The sequence below is a fragment of the Musca autumnalis genome, unplaced genomic scaffold (assembly GCF_047663935.1).
Source record: "Musca autumnalis isolate F117 unplaced genomic scaffold, ASM4766393v1 scaffold_1, whole genome shotgun sequence".
NCBI classification, from domain to species: Eukaryota; Metazoa; Arthropoda; class Insecta; order Diptera; family Muscidae; genus Musca; species Musca autumnalis.
Window position 1 is genome coordinate 113,110,559 of NW_027411644.1, and position 13,546 is coordinate 113,124,104.

General features: G+C 37.7%; 1 protein-coding gene across 1 annotated transcript; it reads right to left on the reverse strand.

Moving 5' to 3' along the window:
- Positions 1-5,442: 5,442 nt before the first annotated feature.
- LOC141390762 (uncharacterized) lies at positions 5,443-7,110 on the reverse strand. The gene is made up of 2 exons (XM_073963723.1): positions 5,630-7,110; positions 5,443-5,574 (listed from the first exon to the last, which is right to left on the reverse strand). Exons 1-2 carry the CDS (start codon positions 6,905-6,907, stop codon positions 5,566-5,568), a joined length of 1,287 nt encoding a protein of 428 aa, XP_073819824.1. The 5' UTR covers positions 6,908-7,110; the 3' UTR covers positions 5,443-5,565.
- Positions 7,111-13,546: the final 6,436 nt, after the last annotated feature.

Consider the following 13,546-nt stretch of genomic DNA (forward strand, 5'->3'; position numbering starts at 1 on the left):
TAAATACAACTTTTGATAGGATATTATCCCACTAATTTGGAATTAGTAAAATAATTATAATATTAGTATTGTCAATAGCGTCTGCAACCTTTATGTCTGTATAGCTGTCAAAGTCATTTATAAAGTCCAGTTCAGTTTCTGTTAAAATATTTAAAGGAACGTTGCCAAATTTACTTGAGAATATTATTTGTCCGATATTGTCTATGTGGTATTTTAAGAGTGAGATGTCGTTGTTTATTTGGTAGATTTGAGTTATGAATGATATTTCGTCTTCTATTATAGCAATTTTATTTTGTATGTTGTTTTTAAATTTGTTGAGGTATTTTTCTATTAAAACTTGTTTTTGAATTATGTGACGGGTAGGTAATGTTTTGTATTTGGTCGTATATAAAATTATTGATGTAAGTCAAATTGTCCATTCTAGTCTCCTGATTTGTATACATTGACTTCAGGGAGTTGTTAATTTTTATTTCTTCGTCATTGACCATTGATCCAGCTATCAAATTCAGACCCGTGCCGAGTATGTTTATTAAACAGCGTTTTGATCTGAAATGTGCATTAAGATCTTCTATTTTGTTCTTTAGTAAAATAAAACTTTTGTTTGTTGTATCCAGTAGGGTTTTTGTTTCAGTAGTAGTCGTGTTCAAGGAATGTATATTTTGCAGTATTAGATCTAAAGTTTGTGTGTAGATGGTCGTATTGATGACGTGAATTATTTTGTTGTAGTGCTCAATTTCTTTTATTTCTTCCGTCTTAATAGGTATATATCCATTGTTGTTTGTTAGGTCTTGGATGTCGATAATTTGAGGTGCTACGGTCACAGAAAATAATAGAATCACATGGATTTTGCTGGAGTACTTCTTGGCGTTGCAATGGTCTTCTTAGTTTTCCGGTTTTAGTTGGAGTTTTGAAACAGTGGTATCTTCAAGTTGAGATTGCTTCACAGGTTATTTTGGATCTTCTTTAAATCACAAAACTAGTTGTTTTATAGAATTTTTCTTGTATTTTGTCTTTTCGCACGTTCACAGGTCAGGTGTATTGGAGTTTTGTTTTGTACTGACTGAGTTCTTTAATGCAAGAAGGGTTTTTTATTAAAGGATTTCTATATCCTTGTTAAAATGTTCGAGAGGATATTTTCTTAAAAATCCTTTGGAAACACGTATATATCTTTATTAGAGGATATTCTGCATCCAAAAAAAATGTTCAAGAGGATCTTTCTTTAAGGTCCTTTAGGAAACACGTATTTGTATATATTTTTATTCGAGAATCTTCTGTATCAAAAAAAAAAGTTCACAAGAATCTTTCTTTAAGTTCCTTTAGAAAACACGTACGTATATATAGTTTTTTATTTAAGGATCTTCTGCATCCTTTTTTAAAAAAAAATGTTCAAGAGGATCTTTATTTAAGGTCCTTTAGGAAACACATATATATACATATATATTCGAGGATCCTCTACATCCTTTAAAAAAAAATTCTTAAGAGGATATTTCTTAAAGGTCCTTTAGGAAACTTTTATTTATATATTTTTTTATTCGAGGATCTTCAGCATCCTTTAAAAAAGAGTTCACGATGAGTTCCCTTTTCAAAACAAAAAGTTTACGATGAGTTCCCTTTTCAAAACAAAAAGTTTACGATGAGTTCCCTTTTTTTACTAAAGGGTCTTCTGCATCCCTTAAAATGTTCGAGAGGATCTTTTCTTTAAGGTCCTTTGGAACTAGGGAACCTTTCAACTACCTCTTATGTTCACTCGCGAAATCCGCAATTAAACGTTAAAACGTATATATTTACGATACATATATTGCGGATCCTACCGACTGCGCCAATTATTATTACCGTCTTGTAATAAAAGAAAAAAATAAGTTTTTATTTCTATTACTTTTTCAGATGATTACCTTATTGCTATTAATATTGTAGGACGGCGACTAAATGAATTCCAATAAACACCTTGGCTTGTTGTTCTTATTATTTATTAATTCTTTTCTTATTAACACTTGAGCGTGCGTAACGATGTACGGTGTGTTTGGTAGTCAAAATCAAACTGTCTCCTTCGTTCCATTTGCTCTTGTTTTGGGATGGTTAGCTACACGTAAACCAAACACACACAACCGTTCATCTTTACCTACGCTCAAGAGAGAGTAGTCACAATTGAGTGTTTGTTAACTTACGATTAGATCTACATAAATACAGCATATTACACTATCTTACAACTATTTACATACTAAATCTCGGCCTTCCTGACGACAAAGATCTCCTGATTCTTTCCGACACAATTGCCTTCTGGAACATTGTCGTTAGTTTGTGGATCTGAATGGAAATCTAAATCTTGGCTTGAGGCTAACTCAGCTTGTTGTGAATTTTGCGAATTATTTTGGTCTATCTCACTGTGGTCTTTATGCCAATGTTTCATGTTGTGTGCTGCCCAAACCCCTTTGTAGGGTATTCTACTCTGTTGAAAACCTTCTACATCTTGTAAAATATAACGATCATTTTCTAACACTTCTGTTATCACAAACGGGCCTTTAAATTTTGGCATAAATTTTTTAGACGTCCCTATGGTAGCATCGATATTTTTTATTACGACATAATCACCTCGTTTGTACAGTATTGGTGGTTTTCTTTTAGGGTCTGTATAATTTTTATTGTATTGTTGTGCGGCACGTTGTCTGTCATCTGCATGTTGTCTTATTAAATTCAAATCTCTAACATCTTCGTTCATAATATGTTCTCTAATCTGGTCTGGAATTTTCCCTTTTTGGTTTACACCGAATAACATTACGCTTGGATGTTCGTTAATCATTCTGTGGCGGGAATTGTTTAACGCAAACTCTACTGTTTCTAATGTTTTTACCCATGTAATATTAGTTTCTGTGTCTATGAGTTTAGCAATCATTGGACCTAAACTTCTGTTTACCCGTTCTACTTGACCATTTGCTTGTGGGGAAAAGGTGGCTATTTTAATGTGTTGGATGTTATTTTCTTCTATAAACGTTTTGAAGTCATTAGAAGTAAAACAAGACCCTCTGTCGGAAACAATATATCGCGATCGGCTGTAATATCGGAAGTATTCCTGTAATGCATTTATGACCTCTTTGGTGGCGGTAGTTTTAGTAGGATATAGCTTGACGAACTTAGAGCAAGCATCAATAACCACAAATATATGTTTTTTAGAATTGTCTCTATCTACGGGTCCGTAATGATCTATGTGTATCATTTCGAAAGGTTTCGTGGGTTTCGGAATGTTGTGTAAAAATCCTTCAATAGGTCCGCTTTTAGGAGAAAAAACTATGCACTTCAAGCAGTTTTGGACGTGCTCTTTAACCTTGTTATTAATGTGAGGAAACCAGTAAGTCTTATTAATCAACTCTATAACTTTGTTAATTCCGATGTGTCCCATTTCATCGTGGTACCTAAAGAGGACATGGGATTCCATTTGAACAGGGACGACAAAAAGTAATTTTCCGGTTTTAAGTTTTCTGTACAGTACACCATTTCTCATTTCATAATATTTGTGATTTGTTGTCTGTAACTTTTCTTTTAGCTTAACGATGTCGGTATCTTTATTTTGAGCAATAATCAGATTTTCTTCAAAAGTATTGGTATCTACAATTAAAATGTCTAGCGACCTGCTTAACGCATCTACATGTTGCATTCTTCGTCCTTCTCTGTGTTGTACTGTATAATCATAATTTTGTAGTTCTAAGGCCCACCTGGCAATCCTAGGGTTCAGTTCCCTCTTGTTAAGTGTCAAGGTTAACGAGTTGCAATCGGTAATTATTTTAAACGTTTTACCGAACAAGTAAACCCGAAATCTACGAAGTGCATAAACTATAGCTAAAGTTTCCAACTCATAGCTGTGAAATTTGGACTCAGCCTCTGATGCTCTTTTGGAGAAGTAAAATACAGGATGCCATCTATTGTCCTGTTTCTTTTGCATAAGTATAGCACCGAAACCTAATGCGCTAGCATCGCAATGTAATTCTGTTTCTGCGGCAGGGTCATAAAGAGTTAAAACTGGCGATTCTAAAAGTTTACTCTTCAACAATTCGAATGTTTCGAGCTCAAGTTTTCCGAAAGTGAACTTTTTGTCTTTTCTGGTTAAGTCATAGAGTGGTTTAGCGAGAATTGAAAAGTCTTTGATGAAACGTCTAAAGTAGGAACAAAGACCAAGAAAACTTTGTACGGACCTTACTTTGTCTGGTACAGGGAAATTTTGTATTGCCTCTAAGCCTTTGTCATCGGCTCGTATTCCTAAGTGATCAATCGTATAACCTAAGTACTTTATTTTGTCTTGCATAAACTCGCACTTATCTAAACGAAGCTCTAATTTGTTTTGTACTAATCGCAACATAACTTTTCTTAATATTTCTAAATGTTGTTGGAAGTCAATCGTCGCAATCATAATATCATCCAAATATATTATTACATCTCCCGTTCTAATTAGGTCTTTGAAGACACTGTTTATAAACATTTGGAAAACTGATGGGGCATTTTTTAATCCGAAGGGCATACGCACGAACTCAAATTGTCCTAGAGGCGTAATGAACGATGTATATTTAATGGAATCATCACTCATAAAAACGTGATGAAAACCATTTTTGAGATCCAATTTAGTGAACACTTTTTTGTTTGCTAAACTTTCTAAGAGATCATCGATCAACGGAATTGGGTAATTATGTTTAACAGTAACCTTATTTAATTTCCTGAAGTCTACGCACATTCGCAATTCTCCTGTTTTTTTTCTGACTAATACTATGGGTGAAGCAAATTCAGATTCACTGCACCTTATTGTGCCCTTTTCCAGATAATCATCTAAAATTTTCTGCAATTCCTGTTTCTCGGAATAAGAGAGTCGCCTCGGTGGGCAATTGAAAGGTTTTGCGTTTTCTAATGTTAACTTCATTTCATGGCGTACCTCTGGTAACAGGGGGGGTGTCATGTCTACATAAGTTTCTTTAAACAAAGCATAAAATTGTTTCAAAATGTTATGGTCCACTGTATCGCCCACTTTTAAATTGTATTCTGTAAAATTTGAAGAGACATCTATTGCCAGTATATCGTTTTCAAACGCAACACAATCCTGATCATAGTTTGAATCGACGGCTGTGGTTTTATTACTAAGCTCCAAATTGTCTGTAATATTTTTTTGTTCCGACCTGTTCATAATTTTCTTTGATTCTGTAGGTATCAATTTATTTCCCAACTCCAATTTGTCCATAATCTGTTTTGATGTACTAACTATCAGTTTGTTATCTAGCTTTAATTTGTTTGAGTTAAGTTGTTGGGGTTCTGTATCAATTTCACCACCGAACAAGAGTAATTTGCTATTGGTATGCTCCAAAAAATCCCTTCCCAACAATACTGAGTATTTCATAGAAAGTTTATCTACCACAATCATTTTAAGTTTAAAGCATTTATTTGATAATTTCAAAAACGAAAAGCAACATCCAATTGTTTTTAATAAAGAAAAGTTTAAACCATAAAAAAATGTATTTTGAATAGGGAAAATTTTTGTTCCAGGCGGCAATGCGTCCTCTCTAATTAAGCTTACTGAGCTACCCGAGTCTATTAGGCTTTCTAAATAAAGATTAAAATTATTTCTAAAATTAAATGCATAGGTAAAATATCTTACATAAGGGTTCTCTAGTTTTGTCATAATTTTCTTCTTATTTTGTTCGCAGCCAGACACTGTGTGGTCGCTGCTACCGCAAGCATAACATGTTCCTGGCTGTCGTCTTGGTTTACCGCAGTCAGCTGCATAATGGCCTAGGCTGTTACAATTGTAACAGCGGACGTCTAACTTGGTGGATGAAGTAGCGCGGCCACCGCCACTCGACTTAGGCAATGTAATTACTGCCAACGCTTTGCACAACTCCGCCACGCTCTTGTATTGCTGCAACATTGTTTGTCGTCGTAGCTGAACATTTGGTATGCCCTCGATGACATACTCCAACAATTCGTCTTCATCTAATTTTAGTTTGCTCGCCAAACGGACTTTATCATTGCAGTAATCATTGAATTGTTCGTCGGACTTCCAAAGTCGACGTTCGAACTTTCTACGCAACTCCAACTTGCTTTCATTGGAACCGAACACCAAACAAAATTGCTGAAACATTTCAGTCACTGTCTCTGTAAGAGTATTGCGGCGAGTGTGTAGCCATGTTAATGGTTTGCCCACTAGCTTCTTCGCAAACAGCGCTCGTAACATTTCATCGGTTAACTTGTACGTCTGCTGCAAATCTCTCAGCTGCGTTACCCAAAACTCTGCGTCGGTGTTACCGTCGAACTCTGGCAAGAAGTTGCTAATCAGAGACAAAGAAACGCCACTGTCTGTTGGCTGTGCACTGTTGTTGTTACCTGAGAACAGTTTCAGCAAATTGTTCTCTCTCTCCAACAATTCTTTCTCCTTCTTTAATAATTCGTTTTCTTTTCGCAACAACTCCAGCTCTCTTTCTTTTACTTCTGTTGCTGTACTCTTCTCTGTATGTTTTTGTTGCAGCGGTAATTTTATTTCACCGAAGGTACCATCTGTAATTTTTAACTTTGTCTGCATTTCGTTTGTCTGGTTGTTTTGTTGTTTCGGTAACTGATTTGTTTCACATAATATGGTGTCGGTAATTTTTGTTGGTGTCTTCATCTTTTCTTTTTTGCAAGCATCAAAACCGGTTGATTTCTGAATTTCTTTTTGTTCCATAAATTTCGATTCTTTTTGTGTCACTTGCACTGACTGTACCTTGTTCGTTATTTCGGAGACTGCATTTTGTTCTTCTTCGCTATCCACTAGCAACGGCATAATAATTTTCTTTGACCGCAACGTGACATTGTCTGTACTTTTATTTTCTCCATCTGTAACATTGTCTAATGTGGTGACGTCACACAGCAGTTGATCCTCCACTTTATTCGCAGCCATTTTTCACTGACTTTATTTATTTTATTTGTTAGCGAAAAGAAAACAACAGCGTTGCAAGGTAATGTGTTTATAAGCGCGAAAAAAAACCACTTCTGAAAATGTAGGACGGCGACTAAATGAATTCCAATAAACACCTTGGCTTGTTGTTCTTATTATTTATTAATTCTTTTCTTATTAACACTTGAGCGTGCGTAACGATGTACGGTGTGTTTGGTAGTCAAAATCAAACTGTCTCCTTCGTTCCATTTGCTCTTGTTTTGGGATGGTTAGCTACACGTAAACCAAACACACACAACCGTTCATCTTTACCTACGCTCAAGAGAGAGTAGTCACAATTGAGTGTTTGTTAACTTACGATTAGATCTACATAAATACAGCATATTACACTATCTTACAACTATTTACATACTAAAATATATTTTTCCTTACTTTAGAACAATATTAAAATGTTTATGTCAACCACAATTTCATCGAATTGTTTTTACTAGTTGTCAAATTAATTCGAATTTTGTCTGTTGAAAAGAAATGCCAATAATACAATCTTTAGGCAACGAGTTTATTTTAACGAATTACCGTCTTTCCGTCCGTGCGTCCGCCTGTCTGTTGAAATCAAGATACAGCTCGCTATTTTTAAGATAGAGCTTTGTAATTTGGTATAGAAGTTTCTATTACTCGTAGGATGTTTGGTATTGCAAATGGGCTATATCGGTCCACGTTTTGATGTAGCCCCCATAGATCGGTACCACCCGATTTTCGGTATTTTGAAGGTTTTAGCTTCATTATCACACCGAAATAGCTGAAATTTGGTACTTAGCCTTAGTTGGGGGTATAAAATTTTCCCGCAGAATTTTGGTGGTATGGGTCCACGCCTTCATATAGCCCTCATAGAACGGTACCTCCCGATCTTCGGTATTTTGAAGGTTGTGGCCTCAATATTCCTTCGAAATGGCTGAAATTTGGTATTTAGTCTACGTTGGGGGTACGAAACTTTCCTCCAGAAATTTTTCGGTACAGGTCCACGCCTTAATTTAGCCTCTATAGAACGGCACCTCCCGATTTTCGGTTTTTGAAGGTTATGGCCACCATAATCCATTAAAATGACTGAAACTTGGTATTTAGTCTTCGTTGGGGGTATTAACATTCCCCTCTAAAAATTTCGATATAGGTCCACGCCTTCATATAGCCCCCATAGAACCTCCCGATTTTCGGTATTTTGAAGGTTGTGGCCTCTATATTCATCCAAAGTGGCTGAAATTCGGTATTTAGTATTCGTTGGGGGGTTTAAAACTTCACCCAGAAATATGTTGGTACACGTCCACGCCTTATTACAGCCCCCATAGAAAGGTACCACCCGATTTTCGGTATTTTGAAGGTGTTAGCTTCATTATCACACCGAAATGGCTGATTTTTGGTAATTAGCCTTCGTTGGGGGTATAAAATATCCCACTCTCCCAGAATTTTTTTGGTGTGGGTCCACGCCTTCATATAGCCACCATAGAACGGTACCTCCCGAATTTCGGTATTTTGAAGGTTGTGGCCTTAATATCCCTTCTAAAGGGATGAAATTTGGTATTAAGTTCTCATTTGAGGTATAAAACTTTCCATATGAAATTTGTCGGTATAGGTCCACTCCTTCATTTGGCGCTAAGAACGGTACCTCCCGATTTTCGGTATTTTGGAGGTTGTGGCCACAACAACCCACCGAAATGGCTGAGACTTGGTATTTAGTCTACATAGGAAGTAAACCCTTTCCGACTCAATTTCGTCGGTATAGGTTCACGTTTCCATAAAGCCCCCATAGAATGGTACCTCCCGATTTTCGTATTTGTGAAAGATGTGACGTCAATATCCCACCAAAATGACTGAAATATGTTATTTAGTCTTTCATGGAGTATAAAATGTTCCAGAAAAGAATTATCACTAAAGGTCAACGTCTTCCTATATCCCCCATAGAAGCGTACCTCTTGATTTACTGTATTTTGTAGGTTTTAACCACATTATCTTACTAAAATATCAGAAATTTGGTATTTAGTATTCTTTGAGTCTAAAAAATTTACTTAATTTAATTAATTGAGATATATGGCCTAAGAAGGATTACATTGAAAAATTGATATCTAGCGAAGTCCTACACACACATCGACCGCTATGCGACGATCGTTTCGTTAACTGGTTAGGTTAACATCCTCAGCCTTTAAATGGCTATTTACTTACTTACTTACTTAGCTGGCCTTTTACAGAACATTTGTTCCATAAGCCGAACTAAGAAAAAATCTCCAATCCACTCTGTTTGCTGCTGTATTTTCCCAATCTGGGATATGTAGCTTACTGATATCTCGTTTCACTTGTTCGCTCCAACGAAGCTCTGGCCTTCCAGATCTGCGAGAACCTCCATGCGGCCCGTATTTATACGCCTTTTTAGCGGGTTCATCATCACTCATTCTTATAACATGGCCTAGCCATCGCAATCGTTGTATCTCGATTTGTTCAACTACATTGATGTCATAGTATAGTTGGTACAGCTCGTTGTTCATACGACGCCGATATTCGCCGTCAACACAGATTGGCTCGTAGATCTTTGGAAGAATTTTTCTCTCGAACACACCAAGCACTGCCTTATCTGCTTGAGCAAGTACCCATGCTTCGGAACCATACATTAGCACGGGTAGTATCAGTGTTTTGTAAAGTGTTACTTTTGTTTGAAGAGAGGTGGATTTATTCCTAAACTGCTTACCCAGCCCAAAGTAGCATCTGTTAGCCAACACTATTCTTCTTCGTATTTCACAACTGATGTTATTTGTTGTGTTTATGGCGGTGCCGAGGTAGACTAAGTCCTTTACTACCTCAAAATTGTAGGTACCAACATTCATAAATGGTGCGGGGTTTGTGGTAATATTACGCGTCGATACCATCAACTTGGCCGTTTACTGCCAGACCAACTTTAGCAGATTCTCTTTCGACTTTTGTAAAGGTGTCAGGTACTTCCTTTACCGATCGACCCATGATGTCAATGTCGTCGGCATAAGCCAGTAACATATGGCTGTTCGTGTATATCGTTCCATTTCTTTTGACCTTCGCGTCTCGTATGACCTTTTCCAGCAGGATGTTAAATAGATCACACGACAGGCCGTCTCCTTGTCTGAAACCTCTTTTGGTAATAAACTCTTCGGAGAGGTTCTTTCCTATTTTAACTGAGGATCTCGTTTCAGTTAATGTCATTCTACAAAGCCGAATGAGCTTTGCAGGAATACCAAAATCAGACATGGCTTGGAACACCTTTGAACGTATAGGGCTGTCGAATGCTGCTTTATAATCGACGAAAAGATGAAAGGTGTCGATCTGCATTTCTTGGGTCTTTTCCAGGATTTGTCTCAAGGTAAATATCTGGTCACCCGTGTGGGGTTAGCTAGATCCTCCATCGGGACCCTCCCATTGGCGAATTGGGGACGCTCTGGCCGAAAGGTGGAGTACCAGGGAAATAAAATACCTGGGGGTGACCAAAATCTAGCTTAAGGAGTGGCAGCTGGCTCCTTAATATCTTTGGATGGCGGAGGTAAATATTTGGTCACCCGTGTGGGGTTAGCTAGATCCTCCATCGGGACCCTCCCATTGGCGAATTGGGGACGCTCTGGCCGAAAGGTGGAGTACCAGGGAAATAAAATACCTGGGGGTGACCAAAATCTAGCTTAAGGAGTGGCAGCTGGCTCCTTAATATCTTTGGATGGCGGAGGTTGAGTCAACCGGTACGGCAATCATCGAGGAACAATCGGCGCACAGAAAACTAATAAGCGGCGATTGTACAGCGAAAAGCGGATGTCTGTTTTGGATCAAGCGATTCGCTATACAAATGTGTTTACCTTAAAGGCGGGATGGTGTCTTTAGTTGGCAGCCCCAACACCATCATAGGATACAGAGGGCCGATCACCCACTTATCTGAAACTCAACGATTAACGAAACAACTACAAGAGAAAATGATAATCCCAACCTGATGACGAATATTGGAATACGAACACGGCTACGAATAGGACAATGGAACGTCAGGACGCTACGAGAAACGTCAAGGCTCGCTCAGCTAGAGGCCCAAATCAAAAAATTTAACATCGACATTCTGGGTATAAGCGAAATGAGATGGTGTGGAAAAAGTGATCTCATATCAGGAAATGGAAATATTGTGCTGTATAGTGGAAAAGACAAAAGAGCGGAAAGCGGAGTGGGATTCATAATTTCAAAACACCTACGGAAGACACTTGCTGAATGGAATCCTGTATCGGACAGAATCATAACAGCGCGGTTCTATACCAGTATCAAAAAATATCTAACTATCATACAATGTTATGCCCCCACAGAGGACACAGAGGATATAGAAAAAGACGAGTTCTATGAGCAACTATATGCAACCCTACGCAAAACACCAAACCGCGACATAATGATGCTAACAGGGGATTTCAACGCAAAAATTGGCACTGATAACCACAACCTTTCACACATAATGGGTAAACATGGAATGGGTTCAAAAAATAGCAATGGAGATCGTTTCATTGAAACGTGTCAGACTTTTGATTTAGTCATTGGTGGATCAATATTTCCACATAAGACAATCCACAAATATACCTGGACATCACCTAACGGGAATACGCATAACCAAATAGACCATATGTGTATTCGACGAAAATGGAGAGGAAGCTTGGAAGACGTGCGCACCAAAAGAAGTGCCGATATGGACAGCGATCACGAGCTGTTAGTAGCAACAATAAGAATCAAATTAAAGAAAATACACCAAGCTGGCTCAACAGAAGGCATCAGGCGCCTGGATCTCCAATCACTCAGAGATGAAACAAAGAGAAGATTAGTTGATCAAAAGATCTTAGAATATTCGCAATCAAGCGTAGAAAGAACATCATGGGAAGACACATGCAAAACACTACAGGATATCGGAAGAGACATAATCGGTTATAAACAAAAGGAAAATCGAAAAGCATGGATATCAGAAGATACGTGGACACTTATACAGGAAAGAAATGAATGGAAAAAGCGCAAACTTGACAGTGATGAAGGGTTACAAAGATACAAAACTGTAGCCAAATTTGTGAAAAAATCTGCCAGAAAAGATAAAAGAAATTATTTTAAAAATATAGCCAATGATGCAGAAGCTGCTGCAGGAGCAAACAACATGAGGGAATTGCATAAACTTATCGGGCGACTAAGTAATCAAAATAGAAATCGTGATCACATTGTGAAAGATAAAAACGGCCAACCCATTACCCAAGTTGAGGAACAAACGCACCGATGGAAACAACACTTTGAGTTTATAAGCAACGTAAACGAAGATAATCTATCGAACCCAGAACCGTTAATGGAGCACCACATAAACAATTCAATATCCACAGAAACACCAAATCCGAACGAAATAAAACAAGCCATTTTAAGACTGAAAAGAAACAAGGCACCAGGTGAAGATGGAATCCCACCAGAACTCCTACAAGCTAATCCAGCAACTTCAGCAGATATGTTATATCCCCATATTCGAAACGCATGGATAAACGAGCAACTACCCAACTCGTGGAACAAAGGCCTTATAATTAAGCTGCCCAAGAAAAATGACCTATCTGAATGTGACAACTGGAGAGGTATCACACTACTCAACACCATCTACAAAATAGTGGCAATCATATTAAACGATAGACTGCAAGCCATCGAAAAAACGCTCAGAGACGAACAAGCCGGATTTCGCCCACATAGAAGCTGCCTGGACCAAACAAACACTCTACGAATAATTATTGAACAGACGCTAGAATGGAGAACACCTCTTTATTTAGTTTTCGTAGACTTCAAAAAAGCCTTTGACTCAATAAGAAGGTCTGAAATTTGGAACGCACTAAAAGCGAAAGGCGTGCCTATGAAATTAATTAAAATAATCCAAGGACTATACAATAATGCAGAAACCTGCGTTCTACACAGAGGCAGAAAAAGCGAATACTTTTATACCAATGCAGGGGTAAAACAAGGATGCCCTCTCTCACCTCTCTTATTTGCAGTAGTTCTTGATGAAATTATGATTAAAATATGCGAAAAGAAACGTGGCATTGTATGGGGTTTCAACAATCGCCTTGAAGACCTGGACTTCGCGGACGATATATGTCTCTTGTCCCATAAAGTCAGCGATATGCAAAGTAAGCTGGACGACCTGACTGTGCTTGCAAACAAAGCTGGACTGGAAATAAACATTGATAAAACAGAGGCAATGCGAATAAACACCACCAGCGACAACGCATTTAATATCAAAAACAAAACCTTAAAATATGTAGACAATTTTTGCTACCTCGGGGTTACTATGTCATCAGAAAATGGTGTAGAAGAGGATGTTGACAATAGACTTAAGAAAGCTAGATCCGCATTCGGAAGACTCAGCAAAACTTGGCGATCAAACCAAATATCGTATAAAACAAAACTGCGTTTGTTTAATGCATGTGTGAAATCCACATTGCTTTACGGAAGCGAAACTTGGCCCGTAACAAACGCCATAACACAAAAACTCCAGGTATTCGTCAACAAATGCCTCCGGATAGTAAGCAAAATATTTTGGCCCAACAAAATCTCAAACCCAGCACTATACCAGATGGCAAATGAAGAACCAATCGCCCG

What these genes read in the sequence shown, in the direction of transcription:
- LOC141390762 (XM_073963723.1), bottom strand. Translation starts at nt 6,907, where the DNA reads ATGGCTGCGAATAAAGTGGAGGATCAACTGCTGTGTGACGTCACCACA.